Here is a 12,347-nt window from a genome sequence, read left to right on the forward strand (position 1 = left end):
ATGTCAGTCTTGCCACATCCAGTCATGAATGGTGGTGGACAATTAAACAATTCACTGGAGGAGGCAGCTCCACAAATTTCCCAATCCTCAATGATGGAAGAGCCCAACATATCAGTGCAAAAGGTAAGGCTGAAGCATTTGCAGCAACCTTCAGCCAGAAGTGCCAAGTGGATATCCATCTCAGTCTCCTCCAGCGGTCCCCAGCATCACATATATCAGTCTTCAGCCATTCCGATTCACTCCATTTGATATCAAAAAACGGTTGGAGGCACTGGATACTGCAAAGGCCATGGACCCTGAGAACAGCCCGGCAATAGTACTGAAGACGCGTGCTCCAGAATGTGCCGCTCACCTAGCCAAGCTGTTCCAGTACAGTTACAACACTGGCATCGACCCCAACAATGTGGAAAATTGTCCAGGTATGTCCTGTACACAAAAAGCAGGACAAATCCAAACCGGCCAATTACCACCCCCTCATCAGTTTACTTTCAATCAGTAAAGTGATGGAAGGCGTCATCAACAGGGCTATCAAGCAGCACCTGCTCAGAAATAACCAGTTCAATGATGCCCAGTTTGAATTATGCCAGGGTCACTCAGCTCCTGCTCTAAATACAGGAATGGTTCAAACATGGACAAAAGAGCTGAACTCCAGAAGGAAAGTGACAGTGACTGCTCTTGACAATCGAGGCCGCATTCGACTGAGTGTGACATCATGGAGCCCTAGCAAAATCAATGGGTATCAGCGAACAAACTCTCTACTGGTTGGAGTCATACCTGACACATAGGAAGATGGCTGTGGTTGTTGGAGGTCAATCATCTCAGCTCCAGGACATCTCTGCATGAGTCACTCTGGGTAGTGTCCTAGGCCCAACCATCTTCAGCTGCAATGATCTTCCCTCCATCACGAGGTCAGAAGTGGGGAAGTTTGCTGATGAGTGCACAATGTTCAGCATTATTCATGACTCTTCACATACTGAAGCAGTCCATATTCAAATGCAATGAGATCTGGAAAATATCCAGGCTTGGGCTGACGAGTGGCAAGTAACATTCATGCCACACAAATGTGAGGTAATGACGATTTCCAGGAAGAGATAAACTAATCACTGCCCCTTGACATTCAATGGTGTCACTGAATACCCCACTATCAACATCCTGGTGTTACCACTGACCAGAAACTCAACTGAACTCACCACATAAACAGGGTAGCTACAACAGCAGATCAGAAGCGAGAAATGCTGCACCGAGTAACTCACCTCCTGACTCCCCAAAGCCTGTCTACTATGTACAAGGCACAAGTCAGGAGCGTGATGGAATACTGCCCACTTGCCTGCATGGGTAGAGCTCCAGCAACACTCAAGAAACTTGACACCATCCAAGTCAAAGCAGCTGCTTCATTGGCACCACATCCACAAGCACTCCCTCCACCACCGATGCTCAGTAGGAGCAGTTCGTACTATCTACAAGATGCACTGCAGAAATTCATCAAGGATCCTTAGGCAGCAACTTCTAAAACCATGACCACTTCCATCGAGAAGGACACGGGCAGCAGATACATGGGAACACCATCACCTGAAAGTTCCCCTCCAAGTCACTCACCATCCTGATTTGGAAATATGTTGTCGTTCCTTCACTGTCGCTGGGTCAAGATCCTGGAATTTCCTTCCTAATGGCATTGTGGGTCAACCCACAGCATGTGGACTGCAGCGGTTCAAAAAGGCAGCTCACCATCACCTTCTCAAGGGCAACTTGGGAAAGGCAATAAACGCTGCCCAGCCAGCGATGCCTATAGCCCATAAGTGAATGCCAAAAAAAGACATTTCAACAATTTACATTGGAGCAAATGGTCAGTTTAATGGAATATGTGCTGATGCTGGTAGATAGCATCCTCTGAATTACACAAACAGGAGGCTGGAAGAACACAGCACGCCAGGTACCATCTGGAGGAAAGGATCACTCAATGTTTTGGGTATTACCCTTCTTCAGGTCCTGTTTTGCTACCTTAGATTCCAGCATCTGCAGTTTTTTTTATCAGCATTCTCTCACTGCCTGTACAATTTTATATATTTATAGGACAGCTGTCCACAACACTGATCTGTTGAATTATGGCTGGCCTTCTGGTTTTGTAATGAGTATCCTTGATAGAGGGAGTACCCACTATTTGGGATGAGTCTGGCTCTCTGAATTTGGGAACTGCACAATAAAAACAAACCATAACCAAAAGGTAAAGAATATGCCCTCTGCTTCTCTGCCATTTTAGCTTTTCACGACTTCAGTGACCCAGCACTCATGCAGTTAATCATCCACTATACCTTATCTGACAAGTTCAACAAAACCCAACTCAATGGCAAATGGCATTGTTCGTATGACCTTAAGATACAATCTTGCAATTCAAAAATATGTCTGAAAGTGCAAAAAAACGGAGTAAAGAGAAAACTATCTGAAAAGGTACAAAGTGTATCGGAATGATGCAAGGTCAGCATGCTTACCTTGCCAGTTGTCTCCAGATTATCATCCTCTTGCTCATCTGGAAGAGAAAAAAAGTGATCAACACTGTTTTCTCAGAATGTAGTGTAAATATCTTCAAAAGAGTGAGCCCAGATTTTAATAAAGTTTCTTTCCTGTTTCTCTTGAACAGGAGTCAAAAAGAAGAATGTGAAGTTATTTTACACAGTAAAGCTTGCATAGCTTGTGGGATTTTCACAGTATTTTAAATGATCTGCATCTTCTACATAACTACAACCTTGCTGGATTGCTAGAGTTCAGTCTACAGACTGGATACACAAGGTAGTGGACCACCACAGTGATTTATGATCACTTAAATACCAGTTTTCTCTGTACAACGACCCATAAATGTTCCAAAGCCAGCCTTAGCAATCTTAATAGCAATTGACTGACATTGAGGTCCATCCAAAAGAGAACTGAGCCTTGGACAAGCAGTCCATGTAGTGGCAAGCAGGCTGCTACATGGACAACTTGCCCTGAGCTCAGTTCCCTTATTATTGGGACTTCATTCTTTAAGGATACAATACAGCACGGTCAACCGTGCTGAGAGGAGCTGTTGCAGGGTAGTATCATCTGACTACAGGGATAAAACACGGTCAATTTTTACTGACTAATTAAACTAGGGAATCATTGGCTGAGCTGGTATAGCTCAAGTGGTCACTTTGGAAAGTAAGATTAGTGTTCTGAAATATCTTCTCTTGGAGTCTCAGCTAAGAACCATGATCTATCATGCAATGGGCAAGTCAAACTAAGTGCTAGATAAACTGATCTAAGAGCAGAAGGTTTCCTGTGAGACCACGAGAAACAAGACACACAAAAATATTAACTTCCTGGATGTTTCTCATAAATGATTGGCAATGACTACACTGACACACCTTGGATATTGCCAGCAACGATCCAGATTCAGGCAAACATGGAGATGCTATACCTTGAGATGCACTGTAACCACAGACATATGTCTGAGCATGTAGGAGGATTTAAGGGGCAAGGATCTCAGATAATGAAATTTGTTTTGAATTGAACCAGAGAAATGTTTGGTCTATCTCAGTTTATGCTGCTAACTGAATACGGTCCCAAAGGTGGTCTAATTTATCAATCCAAAGAATTTCAAAGGGGTGCATATGACATACTTCTAGGATTCCTGAATCTGCATTGCTGCCGCCAAAATGGCGGTGAACTCCTGTACTGTGTATCCTACCTGAGTACTGGCTGAGCGCCGAATGTCAAGCAAGTTATAAATATGAAACTCGATTAGCCAGGGAACAACTCGCAGGTGAGCCTGAAGACATAGTGCCCAGGCACTCTGTTGATGTAACAAAACAAATACTTCTGCATATTTTGGCATTTCCTGTTGGCTCATTGGCTAGACTACACTTGGGATACGGCAAACTGTTCTGGTCTCCACATTTAAAACAAGAATACAGAGGTACTGAAGAAAGAAAAATATATTTCTTATAAAGACTCCAGAACTGACAGGTAATATTTATCTGGAAAGATTGAAGCAGCTGAAGCTCTTCTCAAGAAAAGAGAAGACTGAGGAATAAAGATAAATTAGACGTAGAGAAAATGTTTCCATGTCCGAATGAGACTAGAAACAGGAATCATAAATAAGATTGCCACAAATAACTCCAACAAGGAAATCTGAGGAAACGTTTTTACTCAAAGAGTGGTGAGAATGCATGTCTCGCTACAACAGGGAATGGCTGAGATGAATAGCAGAAATGCATATAAGGAAAGTTGGGCAACATGAGGGAGAAAGGAATAGAATGAAACAGTGATAGGGCAAGATAAAGAGGGTTGGGGGAATGTTCATGTGGAGTTTAAACACTGGCACGGACTAGTTGGGTCAAATGGCCTGTTTCCATACTATAAGTACTTTGCATTGAGGGGGCTATAGTTACCTTCATCATAGTGTGCATGTCTTGTTGGTTGTACTATGAACAGATTTAAGAGATTATCCCATGTGCATCTTTTTTGTTTAATACTGTCTGCATCTTTTTGCTCGCCATGAAGAAGAATGGAGGAAGATTTTGTTCACATAGTGAAATTCCAAATAGCGCTTTGCAGGCTTGGGTCAATAACTCGGTGCAGACAGTGCCAAAAGTCACTACCTATGTGGCCTACATGGTATTCCCCAATGACATTATTGGAGAAAGCTGTGTGGGACAGGTAGTTAACATTTCTTGCTTCTGTCTGCCCCGAGGGAATCAACACTACATGAGTAAATTTTTTCACCAAGGTTTTTTTCCAAATTGAAATTGATTTGGTTTTAACAGCTTTCACCTCTGACTGACCCTGCTCACAATTTGCCTTTACAATTGATCAGATTAAAGGTAGCACAAACATAAATTTAAAATTTTTAGTTACTCTAACTTAGCTGAATCTTTAGCTATATGTTTTAAATAGTTGTTTATTCCTTTCTTTGGTGTAGTAATAACTACTTAGGTTTATTATGGAAAGTAATTCTTGGATTTAAGTAAATATTCTCATTATTTCCATCCCATTAATTTTTGTATCATCTGCAAACTTATTGATCAACCCTCCTATATGCAGGTCAAATTATTTATAGAAACCACAAACAGTGAGGGCCCCAACAATTACCCTGTTGGACTCCACTGGATACTGATCCCTCAAACATCAAACTCTGCTTCCTGCTACTCAGCCAATTGTGGATTCAATCTGTCAAATTTCTTTGGATCGCATGGGCTCTTAGCTTTGCGATCAGTCTTGCACATGGGAGCTTAACAAACCCGTTGCTCAAGTCCAAGTGGATTACATAAATTTGTGTACAGCAAGCTCCAACAACCAGCAATGAGATGAATGACCAGATAATCTGCTTTCAATAGCGTTAGCTAAGAAATAAAGACAACTTAAGAACACTCTACCCTTCTTCAAATAGTGCCAAAGGATCTTTAACATTTCACCTGACCATGTAAGCAAGTCTCAGTTTTACATCTCATCCAAAACAGGGTATCTAAAACAATGCAGAACTTCCTCAATTCTGCACTGGAAATTTAGTCTAGATTATGGACCGGAATGTACCATAGTGCCAGAAGTAAGATTGCTCTATCATTTTTGCTAAAATTTAGACTGAGACGTAGATCGAAAGTTAAAGCTAACTAGGTGGAGTGGGACAGGTAGATAGATAGGGGCAGAGATGGATTGACAGGGGTAAACAGATACATGGATATAGATTATTTTTACCGAGATCAGTCATAGTGCCACCTTTCACTGGCGCTGATTCAGAATCTTTCTTCGTGTTCACTAAAAGACAAAATCTTCAGATATAAACATTGCAAACTATTCTACAACAACAAGTATTCACAAAAATTCACAAAAAAACCAAAAATGAACACTGCAAGTTTGAAGCAACTGCACTCATGTTCTGTTGTATTGCTTGAATTATAATCCCACACTTTAAACTGAAGATTGCTTCCAGCACAGAATCAGAAAACTATTGAAGTTTGGGTTCAATACTCAAATGCTATTGACCAACTTGACGCCAGTATGAGGTGTGCATAGTGCATCATGGCTGGCAATTTGATACATGGTTAATCTGTGGAGGGTGAATAACACACTGTGCTCTTTGATTGAACGTGTTAACAACCTTGGAAAAGGATTTTATCAGTTTATTTTAAATGGTGCTGAAGAGTCCTGAAGAGTGCTGAAGTAGGTTCTCTATTTTACAATTTTCATTTTTCAAACATTATGCAAACTCCACACATGGCTACATTAAAACCTAGCTTGACAAGTTCTGGAAGAACCATTCACAAATAAAATGAGTAAATAATGCAAATCATTCAGAATGAAGATTCTCGAAGGCAGCCAATCACTTTTTCTTTAAGACCCCTTAACGTAATTTCAGAGTGTACCAAAGCAGTGCAAATTCAGGACAGTGAATTCTTTGCTCAAGAGCTATCACCACAGCTACCGAGGTCTGCCAGGATTGCTTTGGTGTTAAGCAATAAAGTTTGGACAGTAATATTCAGTACATATGCAAACGTTACTTCAAATTGTAGCTCAATTAATACAACCTGAGCCTAATTGAGAAATGGCCAGGAAACAGTAATGAAAAAGGTGGAATGACCTTAACCCAGTATCCTTTCCTGTAAGGTGACAAGGCAAATATAGAGTCAGACACTGAACTATATGCTAGCTGCTCACTGGTCACAAAGCTTCCAAAACTAGTAGTTTGAGTAAGAGTCACGGTCATTAGATCGAGCACATACACTGAGAAGGCATTAAAGTGAAGTAGTCTCATGCTACTGTTTATGGAGCAGTCTCAATGTTTCTTGGGCTCCTTAAATTAATCAGCAATTCATTCAGCCTTGATTTTCATCATACCCAACACACACACATACTTAAATAAAAGATGGTTTTCCAATATAAATTGTGGTTCATTATGAAGCAAAGAAACAAGTTTTGAAGTGTGATACTCAGTGGTTTCAAAAGACTATTATAGCAAGTCTCAGTATGATAGGTAAGCTGAAGTGGACACAAGAAAGGCAGGACAGGAAGGACCACCAAAACTCAATGCTATCCAGGGCCGTGTATTAAGCAAAGGAGACAGTGTCTCACTTCACGAGGAGCCTCTGCTTCACAATGAACGCCATTCTTCTAGAATCAGCAACATGCTGCCAGTAATTATAAAGTGAATATTACACCAAACATTTTTGCCACAGGGTCCTTCTGGGGATCAGCAGGAGGAATCACAATGATCTGCCAGCTTAGTGATCCATAAAAAAAAGAGATGCCTTGTTTTGAAATGCTGGCCATTAAAGAGCACTCAATGCCAGCATGTAAAAGCAGCTATAGAGCAAGACAGGCTTCCTTCACTGAGATACCAACTGCATTACTGCACCTGTACAACATCTTAGTGCTATCAGGAAATAATCCCACTATGAAAAGAAAAGATCTTGCATTTATATAGCGCTTTTCACATCTTCAGGACATCCCACTGTGCTTAACACACAATTAAATTTTTTGAAGTTCTGAGGAAGGGTCACTGGACCCGAAACATTAACTCTGTTTTCTCCTCCACAGATGCTGCCAAACCTGCTGAGCTTTTCCAGCAACTTTGTTTTTGTTCCTATTTTTAAAGTGCAGTTGTTGTTGTGATGCAGGCAACCAGGGCAGACTCTTTTCACGCATTTACTGATGTACAAATGGCCTATGATTGCTGACATAGAATTATTCGTATCTTATTGCACATCTTCCAGGGCTGGTCAAAGACGTCCAAAGTTGAATACTACTGCATGTTTCCCGATTATTCTGGAACAACAAACGGTTAAAACTTTGCTCCCCAGAGACAGGAGAGTAATTTTTACCATCACTATTTGAACAGTAAACAGGCACAACAGATTGTCAGCCTCTGGCATAGCAATTGGCGTGTTGGAGAACCTGCTTGATTTCCATCCCATTGGTTTGAATGGGAATGAATATTGGGCTAGTGATCCGCTTTGGCAGTTGACAGTTCAAGCAATGAAAGCAATAATCCCTGGTGATAATTCATTCAAAATTCATCTGCCATATATACAGTGTACCACACAAAATTCTTTTAAAAAGCATGTGAACTTGAAGAGCGTTACTGAGCAGACTTTTGGTGTGCTCAAATAGTCTTAACGTTTATTTTGCAAGTGGATGTGTTACAATGTGCTGTACAGAGAGTTGGAAGAATAGCACTGGTATTCTGCATACTTCCGTGAAAACATTTAATTGCCTAAACATGGATGAAGAGCAGCATTAGGTGGAAGAGGAGGTTGATGATGGCAAGTCAGCAGAGGTTGAGTACCTGGCGTACCATCAAAATGGACTCACCAAGTTGTCAATTAAACAATCTTCCAATAATGTGTGCGCAAACCAATTAGTGGAAGGTAATATGAACTCTCAAATCTTTATTGCCCTTTTTATCCCACAGCTATTTTTATTATTTTGCTTCTCTTTATATTATGAAAATAAGCACAGAATTAATGACTGCAAAGTTTCACTGGATGTTGTGCCTCTATTCCAGGAAAGAAAGATTTGTACACTGCATTGCATGCTTTTTGCTTAAATCATTTCACAAACAATTCAACATTTTTGAAGTGTAGTCATTTTTTTTGCAGGCAAAAGCAATAGCCAGTTTGCGCATAGCAGGGCTCAGCAAGCAGTAATAAGATAAAAGGCCAGATTTTCTGTTTTTTATTGCTGAGTCTGGTTTTAGGATGAATGTTCACCAGGTTTCAAGAAAAGCACTCTGCTCATCTAATTGTATCATGAAATTCTCAACTTCCAACAGAGAAACAGGGCTTCACGTGGTACTTCACGTGAAAGGTTTTGCTAATAATGACAAAGATGTATTGTTTATCGCAAGATGCCTCTGTGCTACATGTACTTGTGCCCCAGGCTCTTTCTCTTATTCTGCTTCTAAATGGCACTTCATTCGAGTGAGTAAGCAGGAAGGAGAATCTGCTTGTGATTCCTCTGGCTATTTACCGCTACCACTATACACTCAAATGGACTTGCCAGGAATAAACTGGTACAAGCTGTGGGACGTACATGCTTTGACCAGTTTCTCCTGGAAAGGAACTGGTGACAATAACCAAGCCATCCACTTGATCTCTAGCCCGACTGTACCACACCACCGTACTATGGCAAGGTCTCTGTATCCTGCACTCTCAGTTGCCTAAATTGCGCCTCCAATCCAGTCACCACATCATAGATAGTGAATTTCACAACATTTTGGCATCATTACAAGAGATACTCGAATTATGATTGCCTCCTGCATGCTAAAGGTCTCCCTGCATTTGCTATAGATGGCAGCTATTGCTCAATGTGAAACTGAGCAGATGTCAAAATTCTAATGGAGCTTCTTGTGTTTGGCCTGATGTTTGCTTCGGCAACATGCTTCTAATCAGTAATAACTAATTGCATGATTTGTATCATTACTTCTTGAAGCAAGTTAAGACTGCTACTGACACTAGCTACACAGAGTTGCTGTTTCTTGTTCAATGCCAATTTCTTCAGGAGAATATGGGGCATTCAACCACTGAATATTCTATAGCAGTTGCCTTACACGCTAGCATGTTTGGCATATGCATAATTTAATACAAATGTAAAGCTTTTGGCAGGTGACTTCTAACTGCTGACTGAGTACATTTTATGCACACAAAGATAGGAAAATGTCAATTTTTCTCCACTTCACCCTTTTATTGTTTCTATACTAGCCTACTCTAATATTTCTCCAGCAATCATCATTGGTTCCTTTTGCTGTAATTAAGTGGAATAACTCAGAATCACATTACAATTTGTCAAACTATTCAAGTATACATCTACCATGTATTTTGATAGCGTAAGGGTGTACACATTCAATCTTGCCATTAAACTTTCTACACCCGGATAAAACTGGACAGCAACTGTAGCGCAATTTTGGAGTGAGTTCCAAGGACCCTCCACTCAGAATGGAAAATAAAATACAGCTGATCAAGGGCTGTCAGCTCATTAATGGAGTTTGAACAGTAAATGTGCAGTTAACAAATGACTCATTAATATATTTTCAACTTCTTTCAGTTCTGACAAAGGCCTGAAACATTTAACTTTGTTTCTCGCTTCCTATGTGCTGCCCAACCCGAGTATTTGTCTCTCTGCTCCTAGTTTGTATTTCCAGTATTGCAGTAATTTGCTTTGCTATGGCATTGAAATAGATTTGAAGGGTGTATACATTAATTTATGAAGATTGGTTTGTTTAAATGACCAGTGTGAGCTTTGGTTCAGCAATAGCATTGCTGCTTCTGTCAGAAGGTCAAATGAGATGTTTTCTCATTTAAAGGCACTGTAAAGAAACAGTTGTTATGAATACATCTTGTAATAGGTCTGGACCTCACTGCAGACAGCACTGTTGAGCGGAAATCAGAGTGTTCACTGCTGAATACTAGGTCAACGTCCAGGCGCACACTCAAGTTGGTGATCTCCATCACAATCTGATAAACCAATTGCCCAGATACAAATAGCCAAGGACAGATTACACACCAAGTTGAACTGTAGCTTTGCCTACGTCTTTGTAAAGTAATCCTGGCTGCTGACAAGCAAAATGGTAGTACTTTGCATTGATCATTTTCCTCATTGAAATTAAACCTAACAAAGTTCTAAGTGATGTAGAAGTTGTTTTTCTTCAGTCTATGGTTGCAAGACCCTCCCCCAAGTCAGAGAGAATGAACAGCACACAGACAGGCCATTCGGCCCAACCACTGTTTGCAGCTGTGAACACTTTAGCAAGAAGATCTGAGCTTTGTGAACCTACTCTCACACTCTTCACTTTCCCTTCAGCATTTATGTCCAGCCTTCAAAGTAAAATCCTGATTTAAATTGCTAAGTCTACTCTTTACATCCAGTGCAGCCTGAACAATCCTGTGGGATATCGGTTTGGCTATGGGCAGCTTCACACTAGCTTTTGACCCATTTGCTGAAACAGGATTTCACTAGATTTATTTCTTATTTCTCCAGTGTAGAGATTATCTTGGCCTGAGCACAAAATCTGGTTACTTGAAAATGTTTCCAGAGAGTATCAGTCTACACAGCTGCCATTCGTAAAGCCCTGAAAGTTGCGGAATCAATGCATGGAATACTCTAATGTCGACTGCACTCTTGTGGAATTAAAAGTACTCTCCCAATACTGGCAGCTCACTTGATAAATCTGCAAATGACTTGAAATTACAAGTTACACCACAGCACAGAGTACAATCAATAGTAACAAAACAGGATACAAGATCGAGATGTTAAGGTCTTTGATTTACATTTGAAAATAACTGACTGTCCTTCATTCTGTCACTGCAGTACAGCAGAGCAGAAATCAAATCTGAAAACAATCTGGGTGGCTGTTGGGCAGGACACCAAGATGAACATTTCCAGCTTTGCTGTTTGGAACTAAATCCAACCTGGACTTAAAACGTGGCCAGTTTATAGACAATTTGAATAACATAAACTTTTGAGAAGCTCCAATGTGCTTCCAATTGCAAAAGCAACCATAGCATTATGTACAATTAACAAGCCAATTTAAATTCAAACTGACTAAAAGCACGAAACGAGAAAAACATATTACCACTTTTTGGTAGTGTGACCTCTTCTACGTTGGGGACAGGGGAGGGTTCATCCATATCCTTGGTCAGGTCCTCTTGATCCTCCTCTCGATGTCCTCGCTTTGACTTGGCATATGGTGTGGCAGGACTGCGTCTTAAAACAAGGTGCAATGCGGTCATCCGCTCAAGAGTACAACATTCTAACTCTTTCTTTATGTAGTCATATTCTATCACTAAGCAGCTACATTCACTTGAGTGTGGAAAATCACGTGGAAAATGCTCTAGATACCATACCAGTATTGTCACTCCATCAAGGTCCTGATGCATTTTATAGTCAATCTTGTGCTGAAATGATGCACAAAAGGAATTCTGCTATCAGAGGCCCCAATCAAAATACATAAATGTAGAAAACAGGTAAGGCAGGATTTCAAATTATACCCAATATCCAACTGCAGCCAAAACAATTCTGGTTTCTCACTGTGCTATGTTGCCATTAGGCTATAGTGGGGCTGCTGTAAAGCTCAGCTGGAGTTTCAATTCAGCTTGATATCAGCCACAGGTACATAATAAAATGCAAATAGATCTTAAAGAGAGCTCAATAACCTGAAAAGCTTCAAAAGATATGGCACAATTTTCAATGTCATTGATTTATGCCAATATTAATTTCCAAACGATGTGAATAAATAAGGATAACAACATTGAAAAGGTCAGAATTCCAGTTATGTCACGGACAAAAATAAACAGCAGTCAAAGACCCCAATTTTAAAGACCACACTTTTGCCAGGAAGAACA

At 40.5% G+C, this 12,347-nt stretch overlaps 1 protein-coding gene across 1 annotated transcript in view; it reads right to left on the reverse strand.

Moving 5' to 3' along the window:
- LOC109923710 (SWI/SNF complex subunit SMARCC2) overlaps positions 1–11,735 on the reverse strand; it is a 51,920-nt gene extending 40,185 nt beyond the window's left edge. Inside the window, exons 1-3 of the mRNA XM_048618824.1 lie at positions 11,579–11,735; positions 5,707–5,766; positions 2,487–2,524 (exon numbers count right to left, since the gene is read on the reverse strand). Coding sequence (XP_048474781.1) covers positions 2,487–2,524; positions 5,707–5,766; positions 11,579–11,735 — 255 coding nt within the window. The remainder of the gene's footprint in view (positions 1–2,486; positions 2,525–5,706; positions 5,767–11,578) is intronic.
- Between the last annotated feature and the right edge of the window lie 612 nt (positions 11,736–12,347).

Source organism: Rhincodon typus, chromosome 41 (genome assembly GCF_021869965.1).
Source record: "Rhincodon typus isolate 14 chromosome 41, sRhiTyp1.1, whole genome shotgun sequence".
Lineage (NCBI taxonomy): Eukaryota > Metazoa > Chordata > Chondrichthyes > Orectolobiformes > Rhincodontidae > Rhincodon > Rhincodon typus.